This window comes from Semicossyphus pulcher, unplaced genomic scaffold (assembly GCF_022749685.1).
Source record: "Semicossyphus pulcher isolate SPU_LCO1_2020_fin unplaced genomic scaffold, fSemPul1.0.p SCAF_19, whole genome shotgun sequence".
NCBI classification, from domain to species: domain Eukaryota; kingdom Metazoa; phylum Chordata; class Actinopteri; order Labriformes; family Labridae; genus Semicossyphus; species Semicossyphus pulcher.
The window spans coordinates 8,101,999-8,122,716 of NW_027211692.1; the positions used below are offsets into that span (position 1 = coordinate 8,101,999).

A 20,718-nucleotide genomic window follows, 5' to 3' on the forward strand; every position below is an offset into this window, starting at 1 on the left:
AGCACTGACAGAGAACTTGACACACAATATTGCAAAAATGCCCTTTCCCTGTGATTGACATGTCAGACTTAAGCCCTCCTACATGTGTGTTCTCTTGCAAGCTATGATACGTCTCAGTTCGTCTACATCAGTCTTCGTCACTTGCACGCGACACACAGACTTAAGATGTTTTTTAAAGTACGTCTTAGATTCGTGCAACCGGACACAGTCTCCTGCTTCTGAGGCATTCCTCAGCCCTTTGCTCCTGTTTAATATTCATAGTAAAGCAGGAGGAAGGGGGACTTGAAGAGGCTGTGGAAGTCTGGCTTATTTAGGGCACCCCGCTGTGCTGGAGGGGTTTGAAGTATCATTATGTTACTGTTTGTTTGAGGAAAGGCTTAACAGCTAAAACACTGTGACACTCACAAAGGCCCAAGGTCAGGGCAGACCATCCAGCCGAAAGAAAGAGGGGGGCGTTATGTTGGGTCCACGGGGCTTTGACATGAGGATCCACTTAAGGCCTGGTCCACTCTATCCATATTCTTACCTCTGTGTGTGTGTTTGTGGCAGTTTCCCATTCTCCACAGGCATATTTGGAGTGCCAGAGCAGCAGGGACTCCGAGAGCGGGCTGAAGTAAATGAATGCAGCAGCGTGCCCTCTTTTTCTCTGCATGCATATCCTCTCCACACAACACAGCAGAGCACACAGTCTGCTGAAAGCCGCCACAGTCCGACCATTATCCCTGCATTACGGGGAGATGGCTCTATCCTGTTGCCTTTTGTCTCATGTCATTTGGCAATGCTGATAATGAAAAAAGCCCCCATTCAGCAGGCGCTCTGTTGGTATTCACACAGCGGTTCATTTTCCAGGCTGATAATTAGCCACAACTATCGCACAAAAGGAGCAGGACAATGCTGCGTTTTGGCCATTTATGATGCTGCCGACGGACTCCAGCTTAAGGCACACAATGGTCAAGGGTTTAATACTGGCATCTTTTCTGCTTCTGTTTATTTATTCTTTACTTGTTTTTCCTGAAAGACCTGTCTGACAAAGCTGATTGGAATGCAGCCAGCTGCAGCTTTAGAGTAATAGACCAACCTCACTTTTTATGGCTCAGTGGGAAACTGTTCCCAGCCGCCCCACATGAAGTCATGAATATATGCGAGATGGTACACAGCATGTCATTTGTGTTTACACACAGCCGACTGAAATAGATAGAAAAACAGACGGGTTCCCTCTGATGTGTCTGCCTCCCTCTGAAGTTCACTCCCTCCTCTTTACGCTGCAGCCACCAAAGCCGAGTCAAACCATCCCAGCAAAGTGGCGCACACAGGAAAAAATCCCCACTGCAGGTGGTTTGGGACCTCGCTCTGATCACCAGCGATCTCCAAGGAGACTGCACGTTCCAGCATGTTGCATGGTGGGAGGAATGGACTGAAGCAAGCACAACAATGCAGGCGGGATGTGGGGGCCCTTTGACGTGCTCAGCTGTTCATCACATTAGAAAGATTCCACCCTCTGCTTCCCTCACAGTCCTATTTTCACTCGCACCAAATTTACGAAACCATAAACAAACTCTGGACATCGCTGCATGATAGTCCTATTTCTAATACGTTATCTGCTCGCATGGGCGTGCACGGGACACCATCCAGACTCCCATCTGTCAGCACAGTTGATTACACATACTTAGTGCTACTTTAAAAGTGCTCATTTGGGAACACTCAGCCTGTACGGTTTTGTGCTTGACGGGAAGTTTACAGTGAGCAACACCAGCTGGTCCACGCAGCTCTGTTAAATCCACCAGGCCCTGTTTTCAGCTCCACAGAAGGCCCAACATGGCTGCGGGCTACAAGGACACAACTCTGAGTCATTCGGCCTGTGTTGCAGCAGCAGTGTTCACATCGTTTACTCCGAGGATTTCTCCCCCTCACTGCACAAAATCACATATACAGCAGAAAGGATAAGTCCTGGCTTCCATGCGGGGGGTAGGAGGGATGATTTATAAACAACACAAATAGTGTGTGTGCGTTTGTGTGTATTCAGTGGAGCTAAAATATAATTACAGGAAAGGCCATGTGCATGAGAGCCATGTTTAATACTGAGGTGAAACAGGGTGGCTTTGTCCTCAAAGGGCCTTGACTTTAACAGTAGCTAACAAGTTTGGCCTTAAATGGTGAACAAAACAGAAGAGATGAATGATAAAATACATCAATGGATGCATTTTTATTGTGTCTTATTGAAGAGATGGATCAATTCGCCAGTAAACATTGTCTAGAATGTTGATTTAGGACAAATTGGATGTTGCATTTATCACCTTTAAGAGGGGTATTATGCTGTTTCACAATTTACAGTGCTGGATGTCCAGACTAAACGTGGGTGAAGTTTCAGATCTGTAGGTTAAAGTATGTTGGAGTAATCCCCAGGCTTCTCAGCTCAGTCTGCAGGCTGCTATGAACGCCAGGTTTCACACAGTCTTTGTGATGTCACAAATTGCAGCCTCAGCAGGCTGCGGAGAGCCGGCCAATCAGAAGAAAGCGGGCTTGTAGTGGCGAGGTTTCTTAAAGGGACAGAGCAGACTCAGTCGTTCCAGGCTGAGGCTGTATGCGGGCCTGCACAGAGCTTTTTTAACTGTAAATTATACTAAGCTACTCCACAGGTGTCACAGAGTGAAATATGAAGCTTGAAATTAGCATAATAACTCCCCTTTAAATATACACTCACCGGCCACTTCATTAGGTACACCTGAACAATCTAATGCAGTTCAATACAGCAGCACTGCTTATATTAAGGTGTGTTTTTGTCCTCCTTGTTTACATACATGAGGGGGCCAGAGTATTAGAAACACCTCTGAATATAATGCAGCTCAGGCGCCCCGCCACCAGTTATGACCTTGATGCTGAAATATCATTGAATTAACACCTCTATGACAGCTTAGAAAGAAGCCTGTACATTACAGGCAACATAAAAGCACATCTTATGGCTGAGCTGGTGTATTGGATTACATTAGATGGTATAGGTGTACCTAATGAAGTGGCCGGTGAGTGTACTTGACAGTGCAACAGTTGGCAGAAATAGTTAGTAAGGTATGCAAACGGTAAATTCACCATGCAAGGTCAGAACATGTAGAAAACACATGACAGACAGTCAATTCAAAGACCACAAGAGTTCTTTACGTGCATCTGAAGTTTCGTGCTTTCCTGTAACTCCTGGCAGAGACAGATATGACCTGATTCTCTTACTCATAATCTAAACTAGATTACGCGCTTGTTTCTTTCAATTAGGTTGCTCAGTTGTCAGACACGGACTCTAAATCTTCCGCCTGTGCATCTTAGAAACAGTCAGAGAAAAAGAGTGCATGCAGTGTTTAGGAGTTTAAATTGTGATCAGACCTCAGCGTGCCCCGGCCCTCTCTGAGAAACACTGTGTTTAGTCATGTACAATCCTCCACTGGAGACCGCCAGCAGGAATAAATCCCTGTTTTGACTTACTGAGTAATAAAAATGTATTGGGGAAAAAGTAGCCCGGTCTGGACTTTAGCGCTGCGCTCCAGGCATACAGAGTGGAACATCTTTATTCGGACCTTGTATTTATTATCTGGGGAAGATTTGATTTTCCATGAGTGTACTGAGAAGTTAGCCATCGTCAGCACTCGGAGGCCAAACTATTAGTCTGCTGCATAATATGCAGCCAGAACCTTTAAACCCCACTGGTTATATTGTGTAAATGGGATCCAGACCCTCTGCTAACAACTTCCTCCTCTCTACCTGCTTGTGTTAGCTGAATGCTGAGTCAAGGCCTTTGCCTCCCTGAAGCACACATCCAATCAGAATAATCAAACACAACTACCAGTCTCTTCCTTCTCAGGGGAAACGAGTACAGACACAAAGTCGTGTCGGGTTGAAGCAGTTTGAGCTGGGATTATTTGAGACAGGCCTTTTGGTGAGTAAGCATGAAGAGCTGATGGAGGCTGCAGTGCTGCCTGTGCTGTTGTTTTAATTACAGCTGAATAATTGGTGGTATGGTTGCAAATCACATGTCGAGTTGTTTGGATTCTGCAGGCGCTGCTGCTGCACAGTGCAACTCTTTGATTCCAGTCAGCTCATTTTTCCCTCCAGATCTGCGCTTCCCCTCGTGGATTTCATCAGCAGGCGATTCCTAATCAATGCACTGCTGCTGACTGATGGAGCAAGACTGATTCTATCTACCTCAGTCATTAAAGGTTGTAGCCACCAACATGGGCTGCTCTGGGCATTGGTAATCGCTGTATGTGAATAATGAGGCAAACAAATCAATCTTTCAACAAATACTGAAGTGCTGGTAATGAGTTGACCTGCATCACTGGGTCGTTCTATCTCATGCATTAAACACATCAACCTGATGTACAAGGTAGTCCTCAGGAATCAGTCGATCACAGCATGTCAGAAATAAGAACATTAAAGTAATAATCTTGATGATTTTCATTTAAATAAATGTCTGTTAAGTCTCTATCTATCTGCGAAGGAGATAGCACAATGGTGATTGAGCCTTTTGTTACGAACTGGGTAATACTGCAAGCGGCGCCCAGTTAGTGACGCGTTTTCCATCAGCCAGCAGTGGTTGGTCTGCCAGAGAGGGTAGGCGGAGCTTTCCGGTCTCTGTGAGTGTTGTGAGTAAACAGTAATCTACTATGGCTGAACAAACAAAGAAAAGATGGATGACTACAGATACAACTTCAAAAATAAGTGAAAATCCAAAGAAACAAATTGGACGCTCAGATGAAGGCAAACAGTCTAAAAAGGAAAGCGACCGTCAGCGAGGAAAATCAGCCGTACAACCGTAACAAAGGGAACCAACCATAGACTTGTGAAGTGTGCTCTCGCAATTACCTTTAATCGCCATAGGTGGCGCCAAAGAGAACGAAACTGAGATCTATGAGATTACCACTTTAGAGACCCCGGAGTTGACAAAACAAAGAAAAGTCCTTACAGTAATTCTCTCATCTCGATCGTCTATGTTCACTCCGTCTTTCTTCCATGATATGGTGGGTTCAGGATGTCCCCGTGGAGGCTGACACTCGAGGACCGCCGGCTCTCCCGCTGCTACGATCACATCTGCAGGGTTTTGTCTGAAGTCATCTCGTAGAACTGCGAGAAAACAGAAAGAGGAAGAAAGAATTAATAAAATGCCATAAATCCTCCTTTAGGAAAAACAGCTAAAAAAGAGAAAGAAGCAGCAGATGATGTTAAAAAAAACAAAACGTGAAGGTGTCGCTGCATTTATGAAGCCGAAGGCAGCTTGTAAAACAGCGGTGTAGGTGTTCTGAAACATGTAATTAGTTCCGCACAGATGACAGAAATGGAAGGCAGACATCACGATTGATTTACTGCACCTAGCCAGCCGTGAAAACTGTCACAATCCCACAAAAATCTCTCTTAAACATATAGTATTGACTAAAAAAGAACAAAGGTACGTATGTGAACACCACACTGGGCTACTTTAATGGCCTGCTTTGTCCTTTATAACCTTACTGTCAATAACCTATAAAAGAGTGATGATGAAAACATATTTGTGCCTGACTTCTCTCGCAGAGATGACCTTCCTCTGTGTTGACCGAACACACAGACCTATATATGATCACGCACACACACACACACACACACACACACACACACACACACACACACACACACACACACACACACACACACACACACACACACACACACAGTGATCATCACCTCTCCATCATCGCTTCTTCATCTCTCCCTGACACTTGAGATTTACAACCCCGGCACTCACACATGCACGCTCCCTTAACGCAGATGAAAATCTACATTAGATCCAATCTACCGCTGCTGAGGACTTTTGTTGGATGTGATTCTGATTTGCATTGATTTCCTCTGATAGAAGTGCTGTAAAAAAAGATGACACAGCCATGCATTTGTATTATTCAGACATAAGAGGTGCACAGCGGCTCATTTCGAGGTGTGATCTCTTACTGAATACATGTGAAGGCTTAAAGAGATGCACTGAGCAGCTCTGATTTTCATTTGCGGCTGAATTACTAAACTTTCCGTGCGTGAATTCATTAGTCTTTACGTGCCTGACTTATCAGAATAGCACATCAATATCATAACTCGGAGGTGTAGCTGCAAGGAAGCAGATCAATGCATGCATTTTCTGAGGGGAAAAGGAACCACAGATGTCGGGAGTGCATATCTCTGGTGTTACAGATAAACTGGAGGTTTATTGAGAGGGGAGAAAGTAATGAAAAAGCAACAAGCTCCCTTCTGCAGACGCTGTGCCAGTAATCATTTTCCCAGCTTCCCCGCATATACATATAAAAACATATGAAAATACCGCTTGTAAATTTGGGGCCACACACAAAGCATGCAAGGTCAGTGCAACGCAGCATGAACGGAAATGTAACGTGCGCGTATGCTTGTGTCTGTTTGCGGGATACAAGCAAGCTTTTGCCGTCTATTGTCTCACGCTCCTCAGCTCGCTCTGAAGTCACCTCCGTCCCAGATCAAAGTCAGGCTCACCCCAGGACCCCTCACCTACTGACAGCCAACAAATTCCTGACTAAACCCTTTAAGCACTTAATTGGTCATCCCGAGCTCAGATGCCGCTCTCTGCTTCTTGTAACGTACAGTCAGTAGGAACCAGGTCTTGGAGTAAGACGGGTGGTGAGCGCCTCCACCGTCCTTTGCTGCATAATCACACCCACAGCTCCCCGCATACAGCTGTAACCTTATTTATCACGCATAGGAACATCTTTTATCAGAAACAAAGCAACGGATTAATATTTTTGACTCATACGTCGCTGCCGCCCATAAGGAGGATGCATGACTCCATGGCAACATGCATAACATTTATGTGTGATCCCCCAAAATGTTCTACACACACTCTGATCCAACTGGAGCTCGGCGGTGCAGCTGCAGGCTGAATGAGCTCATTTGGTTTAGTTAAAAGCAGATACAGTCATCCAGGAATGCAAATGTAAACACTAAACATCCGATTCCGTTAAAGCACCAGCTCCATCTGCAGAAACATTGTCTCCGATTCTGTCAGCAAGGTCACACTGCTCTGAAGAGCCAGGAGAGTCAGCTGTAAGGTGATTAATATGCCCTTAACAGGCTTATAGAATACTTACTGGTGCATATTTGAATGGTCTGTTTTTGGTCAAGGTTTAAACATGCTGCATCTCCTGTTGAGTATGCAAAACATACTAACATTAAAAGTAAAGTGTGTGCATTCATGTTTTTCCTGCGGAGCTTGTAATAAACGTTTGGCTGAGTGGGCTCAGTAACTTTAACAGGAACATTAAGTGCACGTCGTCTCCTCTCAGCAGGTCTCTACCTTCCCTGCTGGCCTCACTGTAACTCTCTCAGCCTACATGCGGATGCATCTGTCCCTCTGGAAAATAAAAAAGCATGTGTGGACGGGGAAAAGAAAAAAAAAAGGGACGCTGTATCGACTAGTTCGAGGCCCGAGGGAGAGCTGGCATCATCCAGTGTTTACACCAACAGCACAGTGACCTCCAGCCCTCCTTAGCAGAACTCACTCCCCCACCTCGCTGCTCCTCTCGCCTCCTCCAAACCAACACCTCTTTGTTATAAACACAGCTGAGTGCAGCGCAGCAGACAGCCTCCAACATCTGCGTAGTGGAAAAACAAAATCCTCTGGGATAGAGGCAGCCAGACAGTCTGTGAGACAGACAGACAGCCTGTCAGACAGACAGACAGACGGACCAGTTCTGGATGGGGTACAAAGCCCCAACTCTTCCGCCAGAAGCCCGGTCAGATCCGGAGCTGTGGTGGAGTCGTTTGCCTCTGGCCCCCCTGGTTTAAATAAGACAACCAGCATCCCTCCTTCCTGCACACACTCTGCCCTGCTCGCCTCCTGAGCTGATCCAGAATACAAAAAAAAAACCGGGATAGAGAGGCTCTCACGCTGCGTGCTGTCCTGAAAGTGTGTGTGTGTGTGGCGCTGTCCGTGTCTGTGTTTGGGATAATGAGCCTACTCTACCATTCTGTCTCTCTAGTGAGCCTGCAGCTGTCCCCGAGCAGATAATATTTCCTGCGCTATTAACAGGGAGGCCAATGTGTGTGCGTGTGTGTACAGAGAGAGATTTTCAGTTTGTGGCCTAATGTGTGGAAATGGGCCAAAGTCACAGGTCCCAGCATGAAGACGCCTCTTTGTCCGTCCTGGATTTGCTCAAATATGCTGATGAAGGGATGAAACAGAGTGAATATCCGGACCTGGATGGATATCAATACGCTTTGTCGAGGTAAAGGGATCTATTCGCCACTGCGTTTCCTGTTTTCAGGCGCACAAATCTCATGTGGCTGATGCGCCTCGCTGCAGGACAAATAGCTGACTGTGCATGAAACAGCCATACTCTATCAAAGCAGCGGTTCAGTTTGAAGTAGCTAACATCTGCTGGGCCCTGCTAAGCTAAGTCTAACCACGCTGAACTGTTCTGTATGATAAATCGCCCCTCAAGTAGCAAATCGGAGCGGTGCCGAGGCTAACGCAATTAGCTGCCATCATCTCTTACATCCAAAGCATCCTTTAAAGGTCAGCTGAGATGTCTGCTCCCAGCTCTGCAAACTCCCAGGTTAATCACCCCAACAAACTATCCTCTGTCCACCCACCCACCCACACACACACACACACACACACACACACACACACACACACACACATGACTCCACACACACGCACACACACACACACACTCTCTTCCTCAGGAAATTGAAAACAGATGTTTAAATGTCAAATTAAAATGAGATTCCCGCACTGCCCCTCCAACATTAATGAAAATGGAGACTTAATGCCACACACAAGTCTGGGTGGGAAGATCAGATGAGCTTTGTTCTGAGGAAATTAAACCAAGTACAACAAGCTTCCACGCAAATCTTTGGAGGGATACAAAAACAGACCCACGAGGGAATTAAAAGATTTATCAGAAGGCACCCGGAGTCAATCCTGCAGAGATGCAGAGCGCAGCAGGGGTCTCGCCTTTGGCTTGGGGTTTTTCCTTGAAACACAGTGGACATTGCTTGCCCCTTAAGGAAACTACAAGAGAGGAGGAAGAGCTGTAAAAGCAAAGGGAAAGAATCCAAATCTATTCCTTGTGGTCTGCTGTCCTGAAGGTTCTGCTTCTTTCTTCTTTTTAAACTGAACAAATTTGCTTCCCAAGCTGCCCGAATGCTGCTCTATCAGGGGTCAAACAAGGTCAAATAATACCTGAGGACATAAGGTAGGGATGACTGGACCGTAGAACAAGCACAGAGCAAATATCAAATGGCTAAGCAGCCCCAGATGTTCATTATATATGACTGCTGTCTCAGCTGGCTTTCTCTCCCATCCGTTTACTGTCAAAGCATGTCTGTGATGTCGAGCGAAGCAGGTCTATGTCTGAAACACAGAACAAATAAACTCATGGATTTCTCAATTATAATTAATGTGTAAAGAGCATAAAAATCTGCCTCATTTTACACATACATGTGTAATAAAATAGGGCTGAGCTCCCCTGCAGTCAATCTCGACTTACTGTACAACATAATTCCTCTGCCCCTACATGAGTGTTGTTTACGCCACAAGCAGAAATCTGCTTTATTCACACTGCCTCTACGCTGCGAGCTGAAGCCTCCCATATTGTTACTCCTCACCTCGCCTCCAGCTCTGTCCTCTGGGACAAACACCTCTCATCCTCGCCCGCCGTGTTTCTCCCACTTTGTCTCGAAATTTCTCTCTCCCCTCTCAGCATTTGACCCCCTTATCCTCCCTCTCTCTCTCTCTGCTCACACACACACACACACACACCGAGCAGCGCACTTCAAAGCCCGGCTCATAGCGATGGTGTGCTAACCCATGCCACTCTGCTGCAAAGAGGCTGCTGCAGGTGGATAATCTGCCAGCGGCGTGCGTACAGAAAGTGTGTGTGTGTGTGTGTTTGCACTGCATGATTCTGTAGCTGGTGGGTGTGAAGATATAACAGGACTCCTACTGTACTCTGGAGACTCACAGCCTGCCTCCCTCCTCCTACTCGTTCCCTTGTTCCCTTCTGACCTCTCCACAAGGGAGATGAGATTGGACACGGCAGGCTCCCCTCTCTTTCTCAATCTGGCTCTCGTTCTTGTGCTCTGAGCTCATGCCCTCTTGTCCACCCTGCAGAAACTCTATCCCATCTTGCAGCATGAAAGCTGCACCGACTGTGTTAGATGGATTATTACTTATTATTTACATCTATTTAAACCTCATAGCTATGCACAAATACAGAGATTAAACTGAGAGGAAGGGACGTAACATCACGATAAAGTCATCACACGCTGATTGTTTTCTTCTTTTCCAATTCTATTTATAGATTTCACATTACTGCCCAAACACCCCATTGATAAATCATGTTAAAAAAACACTCCAGCGCTCCAGACAAGCGTGACATTGAATACGAGGTCACATCTGCACAGTCACATTGGTTAAAAATGCTTGACAGCCTAAGTGCCTGGTTGACCGCGAGACACCTCGTGGACACCCGTAAATATGTCAGCATGAGCAGATGCACTATAACCCGAGCGGCCTTTAGGGTTTGCACCTGCACGGCCCGATGCCATGAGGTCATCCTGCAGACTCACATGTGATGTCATGTCACTGAAGAGAGACAGGATGCCCCTGTTAGCTCTTATAAACACACTGAGCCGAGACAATAAACCGTGTGAGTCCATTAGCAAACTAAATTCAGGCTTACGTGTCGCTGTCAACATGTTTTCTTTCATTCGATGGTTAAAATTGGACTAAATGGGGGGAAAAAATGTCAACAGTTGCAGAGATATATGATACAAATGTAAACCACACCATGTAGGGAACTGAACCAGGCTGGTGCTGCTGGTGTGAGGATTGAAGCAGGGGTAAAGCGAGGGGGGTAAAGCGAGGCATTCACTCCGCGCTGTGCCAGGTGATTACAGCCTCTAACCTGGCACTGGCAGCAAAGGCAGATGGCTTTGTGGACATTTCAGTGGCACAGCAGAGGGCATGTCTGCACTCGCTGTGGCCCTCTGAGGCTGCAGATCGCCGAGTGCAGAGAGTTCAACCTCAGCGCTTCATCCTCTACCTTACACACTTCAAAAACGCACACATGCAGACCTCGTGTGTTTCAGTATCCAGCAGCAATTATGTCTGTACATAAAGAAACACAAACATCTGCACACACACACCACATAAAGGAAACGTTAGCCCACAGCCGCACAGACAGAGAGGCCATTGAGTGCCTGTGTTTGTTTAAATGGTCGTAAGTCTTCTCGTCAGGCTCGCAGAGAGAGATGGCGTTCGGCGAACACGGCGAAAGAGGCACAGAGGGCAAGCAGGGAGGCAGGTTTATGTGAGTGACTGAGTGAGTGAGTGACTTGGCACCTCATAGTTCAATAAACAGAGCCTGTGTGATTGGGTGAGCAGGAGTTGGACTAAAATAAAGAGTGTTTCGAGTGCCGGGGCCGTGCAGGCAGGAATGTCGGAGGAAAAAAAAACACACAGCACGAGAAGTACTCTCGCTCCGTCCAAAAATGTTAGGAAAAGGTTACAAACCTCATAAATCCTGACAGGAACACCCGAAACACAACGCAAACTGTGTAATAAACATCTGCATGGGATTATCGCATTTAAATTTAATGATTGAAAAACATGGACAAGCTATTTGTGGATTTCTCAGCTCCTGACAGCTCGGCCTGTGCGCTGTCTGCAGTGATTTTTTAGGCTGCTTTTATTTTGAAGGAGTGTGTTACCTGTTGTGGAAAAACAGCATCAGGTATCATGCTTATTAAATGAACTCAGACATATATAGTTTTCTCATTAGGTTGCTGGCCAAGCTAAATAAAATATTCCGTATACACAGCACAGAGCTGATGCCAACAGAATCCTGTTTCCATTCCCAAACAGTCTTATTTTGGAGTTTCACGACACAGTAAAACAATAATGAGGGTGGGAGAAACAGGTAAATCAAAGTATTTTACAAGCCTTCCTTTGCACCTCCACTGCAGCAACAGATAATGACACTGCTGAAGCAGCACTGCGGTGCTTAGAGAAGCATGTCTATCATGTGTCCTCATTTCTAGGTGGAGCTCTGCTGTGTACTCCCCGAGGACCAGGAGGGATTGAGAAACCACAGTAACTTAGCTGTCACCACTCGCTGTGTTGTGTTGAGCCTGGAGCCCTATGCGCGGAGATACAAAAGAGCAGATGTAACAGTATAGCACACACTCATACCTACACCTGTACCGTATGCTCGCTCATTCTCTGCCTCTTTCTGCCTCTCATGCGACACAGGCTGAGGTAATGGGGCTCTGACCTGCCCTCCGTGAACCGCGTCCTGCGTGTGTAAGCGCGCACAATGCGGACTGTTGTTGTCGCATTCAAGAGAGGAATCATTTCATCAATGTTTTCTGCAGAAAGCATGAGTCAAATCTCCACATTATGAGCAACATTCTTCGTTTATGGGGAAACAATATAAATGTTTAAGAGCTCGTCCTCAATAATAAGTCTGCACGCTGGTTTCATCGTTCTCCTGCTATGCTGTCAGTCTTTTATTATAACTTCATGACAGAGCGTCTCATAGACTAAGTGTTTTCCTAATAAGTGAATCCCTTTAAGGACTTTGCTGCAAACGTTTCCATTGCACATACTTTCTCCTGGAGAAATAGTTCCCATGAAAACTGCTGACAGCGCCTTGTGTGGATTATCCAGAGTAATGAGGACATTGATTCTGGAGAGAGATGTTGCTGTTGAATTTTTTAGATGCAATACTTCAATGCTGAACGCACCACAAACAAAATAGAGTCCCTTTGTATCGAGGCGGAGGCAGTCATTTAAGAGACAGATATCTCAAGACCTGGCCTAATTAAAACCACACATCTACATGGCTACGTTTCACATGAAGCTAATGACAAAATATGTTTCAGTGTAATTGGTTTGAAGCTTTAAGAACGCTCTCCTCTTTCTTCGCCTCTCATCGCCTGTGTTCAGCTTTAGCAGACTGCGCTAGCCTGAGTCTTCACACTGTAATAGGATTTCACACAACACACAAGTGGTGAGTATATGCACGTCGCACGTTTGTCACCACAGAATGCTCATTACAGTAAATCCCTTTACCTCCAGAAAAGCAGGCGTAAACACGGAGCGAGCCGTGGAATATCTTCATCCACTTGTGCCTTAATCCCTCTGCGTGTTTTATGCAGCTCGGTTCACATTGTGTCAGTTATGTTTGCTGACAATATCTCACTGTGAGCTGCCCTCCCGCCTGTGTGGCCCCTCTCCAAGCATCTGCAGAGATGAGGGCCTTATTAAAACAATCTTCCCAATTAACATTCCTGGCCCCTGGAGCCCCAGCAGCCCTCCCCCTGGACCTCCTCCAGACCTGACCCCTCCTCGGATCTACGATGACAAAGACGCTGTGTAGGACCACGGACCAATCACGGGACTCTTGAATATGACCGGACGGAGCAGGGGGGGATGTGAGGCAACTTGTTTTTCTTCCTGAAGAACCAAAGATCTGTGTGTTTTAACATGTTTGTTTGTGTGTTCATCTGTGGAGCGTATGAGGATGTGAGATTGAAGGAGAGCAAGGGATGATTCAGGAACATATGAATTAGTTAGCACCAGTCAGTGCTGCGGAGCCACCACAACGATCCTAATTTAATGTGACATGCACTGATGTGGATAGCTCATGATCCTGCGCAGGAAGGAGTACTGTAAGAGGAGCCTGTCAGCTAGCTAACTCGCGCCATCAGAGAAATTACATCCACAAACACAGCCTGCTTTCCCGTGGAGTGCCGTTTGACCCTCCGCTTACCCTCATCGGAGAGTTTGGGAACATCTGCAGCAGATCTCTTCACGTCTCTATTAGCCTGAGATCTCATGAGGCGATTACAGGACGCTCCCTAGTCTCTCGCTTATCTTCCCAAAACACAGATATATTATCGACAAACAGCACAGACTGATACAGTGTTATTCTATAGTGGTCCTGTGCAAACAGGGCCAGAGCAGGGGGGAATGAGATCCTTGTGTGGAGCTGGAGATGAAACCTTTGACAATGACTGCAGGTCAGGCTTTGCTTTATGTCGGAGATAATAGAAATCACAAACATTATGCAGCTCCTGCTCTCCCGGCTCAGCTGGACCTTCCAGTGGTTAATGTACTCTCACTGCTGCAGCGTGACAAGTCAAAATATAATACAACAGTTGTTTCAAGTAGAAACACGTTGTAAATTCGTGATCTATAATGGCTCAATGACTCACTCAGAACATTTGACCACATTATTAAGGTCTGTTGTGGAGTAACTTGTCTGAAATAACTTGCTAACATGTTCAGAGAGTCAAGATAGTGTAAATGTAACATTTTGATAAAGTTTAACTTAAAGGGCCAGTTCGCCGATTTTCAACCTCAGTCCTATCACGCTATTATGGGGAGCTAATGCCATTATGGTAGACTGTAGTTGTGCCTTTGGAGGACGCTATCCGCTTCTCCAATGGGCCCTGGAAAACCTCCACCAGACTATGTAAAACCTGCATCTGGCGGAGGCCAGGGAGCTTGCTAAACTACACTTCCTCAATCTAGGATGCCTGCCTTCGATGTCATGTCTCGTTCAAAATCGTCAGGTTTGAAATGTAGACTGCAGACCTGAAGACTTTTTAGACGATCCACCGGTATATTTTCGTTATATTTCAGATTCTGTACCGCTCTGAGCCATTGCAGCGAAACGGCATCTCTCACTGGGCAGTTCCTTTCAGAGGGAGGGGCGCAGTGCACCCTGGGTGTTGTAGGAATGTAGAATGGGTGAAACCACAAGCTGCTTGTACAACTTTCTCCACAGCTATGGCGCTAGTTTCAAATATTATTGCTTCTATCAATTACAGAGAACACCAGCTTTGACTGACAGTGGCTTTTTCCAGGGGAGAGAAATTAAGCATGTGTTCGTGTTTGTGAGTGAAGCCCCTGCTTGGTCACAGAGGAAACCCTGTAGCTGTGTCGAGTGGAGCCACACTTAAGAGAGTCACATTCAGACATGTGATACAACTTTTTATTGCAGAGACATTTTTTACTGAGGTAACAGAAGAATGAAAAGAAAATACAGAGTGTACTTTCCTCTCTTGTTTCTTTATAAATAGACGTTATGTGATTATTTCTCCTCATTTTTCAATGCAGCACTTAGGCACAGTATGTCTTTGTGAGCGCTCATGTGCAGGCAGGTGTGTTTGCTTGTGCTCTCCTTCTCCCTGCCAGTCTGTTTGGGCTAAACTTTATTAATGCACGCTTAATGAGAACCAGTGGACATTCGCTGCACCGATGTTCTCTCTCCAGCGAATGTCAAACAAACTAATTCAAAGCAGAAATGTTAGAAGCCTTCCTTTCATCTGAAAGTGCTGTAATGGAAATCGTAGCCTAAATCACCAAGTTTCCAATGAACGTCTAATTTGATAGAGGTTTAGGAAACAGTAGGAGTGAGCGATTGTCTTGGAGAACATCGGTCTACGTCGGGACGGGACCATAAACTAGGATTACATCAGCGGCTGTTGCGGAGGTGACTGGGGAAGAGTAATATGATAGCGGCTGTGTGGAAGGAAACAGGCAGGCGCGGAGGAAAACGGGGAAGGAAAATACACAAGGGGATCCAATGTAATGTTACAGCAGATCCCTCAGCCTTTCGTCATGGCCACTTTCATTTCCACCATGCTGATCCCGCTCCAATCACTTTACCAGGCACAGGGGAGACGGGGAGAGAGGGAAGGAAAGAGCGAGAAAGAGAGGAAAAGGTGGAAGAGGTTAAGAACAAGTGGTCCTCGGGAGATAGAGGACACAGGAATGTAAAAGAGGGTGAGACAGAGCAAATAAGGGTACAGGGATCCAAACATGTGCTGCACCTCCAGAGGGGCACATCTTTCTCTGATCAGATGCCGTTCCCGTTTCGATGGTTTCCACATGGACCTAAACTCTCCCAGATGGACCTCGGGAAGATGAAAAGATGTCCGTGTCCCTATCAAACAGAGGATCTGTTACAGCAGGAAGAGATACCGAGCGAGGGAATGCTGTCAGGGATGGTGTGCCAGAAAGAAATAAGAGAGGTGAAATTTCATCTTAAGCACTTGCCTACCACGTGAATGTGCACGCCTACGTGATCACTGCCAAACACTTGGGTGCTATAGCTTTTCACTGCATTTGTCAAGTTGTCCGACAAGCAAAATCAAATACGGCTGATGCCGAGCAGACGGTTTTGCAAGTGTGCCAGAAATTACCCTGATCCCTGTGAAATCGACACTGTGTAAGGTTTCAGGACTGATGTAAAGCTCTGGGTTTTCCATATTTACGTGTTCAGTAAATAAGAGACAAGCGCCTTCGTAGTTGTTGCTTCTTTGTTTTATGGTGTTCTTTGCTACTGTTAACATGGCTGGAACATGGTGAGCTGATTTACGACCCCCCTCCCCGGGGGTACACAGCCAGGCCCAGCAGTGAGGGAAATTTAAGGCTATTGGACCGACTTTACTGAGAGAGAGGACTTCAGAATATCAGCTAGATTTATAGAAGCGGGAGCAAAATCTTTTCCTACTCTGAGGTTCCTCTTGCAACTTATTCAAGTCTGGCCTCGTGATACTGGCCCGAGAGTCGAGGTGCGTTCTGTTTATGCCCTCGTTTAATCCTGCTCGCACACAGCTGTCGATTCAAACCACGTCTGAAAAGCCACCCTTATTTTATAATGCAATGGCGTCTGTGTGATGAAACGCAACATAAGATTGAAAAGTTGCGAAGAGATGATGACAACTGCTGGCTCACTGGGTCTCATTATTAGAGAATATTACATTATGGTGTCATATCTTTTCAATCTAACTCGGCCTGTAATGCAGTCGGTGATCAAAACACTGACGTCTGAGAAATTAATACATGAACAGCTAATGACACGGAGAGACCTTCCTCTGACAGTTAATCCTGTTGGGAGGAAGTCAAGCCCCTTGCAAGGACTGTGTCGAAATCTATGAATGTACAATAAAATCCACTTTTTAAAGGGCCAGTTCGCCAATTTTCAACCTCAGTCCGATCATGCTATTACGGGGAGCTAATGCCATTATTGTAGGTGCCTTTGGACGCTATCCGCTTCCCCAATAGGCCCTGGAACACCTCCGCCAGACTATATAAGGAGGCCAGGGAGCTCGCTATACTACACTTCAATCTAGGACGCCCGCCTCCGAAGTCATGTTTCGTTCAAAATCGTCAGGTTTGAAATGAGGACTGCAGACCCGAAGATTTTTTTTGACAATCCACCGCTCTGAGCCATTGCCCGCAGCTAAACGTTTGTATATCCTTTCAGAGTTAGAGGCGCAATGCATGCTGGGTTTTGTATGAATGTAGAATGGGCGAAACCACAAGCTGTTTGTGCAACTTTCTCCACAGCTATGGCGCCAATTTCAAATATTACTGCTCGATCGATTACAGAGAACAGCAGCTTTGACGGACAGCGGCTTTTTCCAGGGGTGAACGGCTCCTTTAAGGATCAGCCACGGTGATTTTCATAAGGCGACTCATCCAGCTGGTGCTACTGTTTAATTCATTTACTCTGTTGCCCAGTCTGTAGTGGCTCTAAGTAAAGTAGGACTGTTATTTTTAATCTGACAAAAGTTGCTCATTTTAAATGTTTCATGCAAAGATCTGCGATGAACACGCTGTAAATCCTGACCCTCTGTTTTTTTTCTCTTCTCCGCTCCTCTGGTTTTTGCTGAGCAGGTGTCTACAGGGACAACCGCCGGAAGCAGCAACCTCTAGTTCACCCCTTCATAGAAAAAAAAAATCCTACTCAACATGGATGCCATTCCCAACATCCAAAGGCATGTGGTCAGCCCAAAGCCCCCCATGCATCGTAGACAGATTACTGTGAAAGAAAAAGAGGAGCCCATCTGGAGTGGAGGAGGGGGGGAAAAACGAGCGAGTGGGAGAAGAAATTTAAGAAATGGAGGACAAAGAAGTGGTTTTGGGCGATTTTGGAGGATAAGGGAATGCAGGGCAGAAAGACAGAGGAGTGTTCGGGGGGTTGACAGGGGGCAGATGTTTGAGTTTTTCTGCCAAAGGGGATGCAGGGATACAGGAGAGATCTGGACTGCTACAAATAAGGCTACAAAAGAGGTAAGACGAGGTAAAATAAGGGCTCATGTGAAGAACCTGTTCAGTCTCTCTCAATCAGTATTCTAGCAGAGTTTCAGCCTCCACACACAGGTATGAAGGAGTGACTGGTTCAGTGTGTGTTTGAGGTCAATGACAGTGTGTACACACACAGCAGTGTGTTAAGAGCCGCTGGGTTGTGTGGTCAGAGGTACATCTCATTAGCACCTGCTGACCCAAACGGTTCACTGCACTCACAGAGCGGCAGAGCCGGGGCGTATCGCAGGCAAGCGTGAAGGCAAACACGAAACACTCCTCTGTGCCAGCAAACAAACTGTCGCCTGGCAGAAAGAGAGAGAGGAGGCGTGTGAGATCATCGAGTCAGGGGCAAGAAGCCCTCACAACCATCATCCTCTCCCTCAGTATCTCTCCAACAAACTCAACATCATCAGCACAGAGAGGTCAGGACTGAGCGAACAGATAAACTCTCCCTCCGCTTCTCGCAGCTTTACTGAGATAAGACGAGGCTATCGTGCCTTACATGGGGGGGGACGGTTCTCCACAAAATGCTGCCACTGCCTCTCCTCCGAGCAAATCATCAAATAAATCCATGTTTAGTTTCTGCCAGTCCCCAAAATATGCCAACAAAGCCACGATAAGAATGTGAGCGGCTAAAAAGCTACATTGTGCTCAACAAAGGGGAAAGAGCAGATCAGGGGGAGGATGTGACGGGGCTTGTTGCCCTCTGGAGACACACATGAGGGTGTTCAGTTTGTTGTGGAGAAGAGAAAAAAATAAAACAGCTCATGTCATGCGGGTGAGACCTGCAGGGGAGCACGAGCCATATTTTAACAATAAAGTGTTCCCAAACTACTTCAGTTGTTATATTCTAAATATGCCAGCATGCATGCAATACATATGCATTCAAAGTCTGCAGAGGGATGGGACTATGCAGTATCATCCTGATAATTATAAAGTGTGACAGATGTGGAGCATCAGGAATTAAAATGGCCACTGGGTGCAACAGTAGCTGGTCTTATCTTGGTACTTTGGAAGAATGAACTCAAGAACAGAAGCAATTTAGGTTGCATGACATTGATCCATAGGAGCATGAGCCCTCTTCGTGCTCAACTGCAAATGTGCAACAGGACGCAAGTCGTCAAAGACGATAAGCCAAGAGTTGGTTCCAATAATTCTGCTCTGAATGTCAGCCTAGTTGTGGCAAGAATAAATGACTCCATGGTTGTCTAATACCCCTTTTGCGCCTAAATTTATGTTAGAGCGGTGCTCGGACAGAGACAGACGGAATTTGTAGCTGAGATGACAAGGAGACGCAGAAGTTAGCGACGGAGCATAGCGTCACGCCGGAAAGGGAGCAGGGATTAGCTCATTGACATGGGTTTTGTGTTCCCATCAATGCCGATTGGAGCAGAGGTGATAATTACCCGAGTCTACTGCAGTCATTTGACCCGGGTCTGAATGCCGATCAAGCCTTTCCCATAAAGCAACAAAGCCGGGTGTTAGCAAGTTTTTTGACCAGTGGGAAAGCGGCTTAATCTCACAAAGGGAACATCTCAAAAGGCCAAAATATGTTGAAGTTTCTTCTCCAGAAAGCTAGACTCTCTGCAGGCTTTAGAGTTGCCAGCCTGATTTGCATCTTTTTGGAATGTGGAATGAAACTGGCAACACAAGGGTCACATTATGGCAGATGGAAAACTTAACTTACTTCAAGTTCCCCTGCAACCAATTCCAAAGTGCCCGCAAATGCTAGCACTGATTATAATCCCCCTGCTGCAGCACCAGAGTCCACATGCCTTCTATTGTCTGTGTCCCCACCACTCTGTCTGTATCTGGGAGCGATAGCATCTCAGCAAACCCTCTCTGTGGCTTTCTGAGAACCTTCAGAGCCTGTGGGAGGCAGCACACCTGCACGGCAGACAATGGCAGTGGCTCCTATAGATTGTGCTGCTCTTTGAAGTGGCGATGGATGTGAGCTCAATACCCCAGGCTCTGAGGTTTCTGCACGCAGCCTCGGTGATGAGAGACGGCTTTGAGGTGAGTCGACCGGAGCTTTTTAAGGACGTTCAAGTGTTTGGTTGACCAGACGTCCCACATCAGACGAGGTGTTCACAAAGAAAGGGGGCACATGCTACGGTACTCATCGACTGCGGTCTGATCTGTTAAGTTTTAATTGGCATGGCCTCAGGTATCAAAACAGAGACGGTGACAATGTTTGTGAGAGGCAAATCATAGAAAATGAGCCGAGGTTGTTTGAGTCGGAGAGGGAAAACACCACACTGACAGTAACGTAACAATCCACAGCAGAGTATCACAGCCACATCTTATATCTCTTCCCTCAGTCTGTGGTGTCAGACCATTGTCTAACAGGCGTCCAAACCATAAAACAGCTGTGAAATATGACATCATAAAAAGAAGTGGGTTTTTCGATTATGAGGAAGCTATGAATTATTCAGAAGCAGCCATATTTTTATCGCTATTGTTCTTTTCCCATCCCTGTCTCTTTGCTTATTCTCTCTTACTGCTACTCAGCTTTCCCTCTGTAGATCAAATTTCTTTTGTCTCATTCTGTCGGACGAGTCGGGCTACTGTTGGAAGAT

General features: G+C 46.2%; 1 protein-coding gene across 1 annotated transcript in view; it reads right to left on the bottom strand.

Moving 5' to 3' along the window:
- The window catches only part of robo1 (roundabout, axon guidance receptor, homolog 1 (Drosophila)), a 215,602-nt gene that overhangs the window by 38,630 nt on the left and 156,254 nt on the right, over positions 1 to 20,718 (bottom strand). The window contains exon 4 of the mRNA XM_069667969.1: positions 4,946 to 5,103. Within this exon, the coding sequence (XP_069524070.1) occupies positions 4,946 to 5,103 (158 nt within the window). The remainder of the gene's footprint in view (positions 1 to 4,945; positions 5,104 to 20,718) is intronic.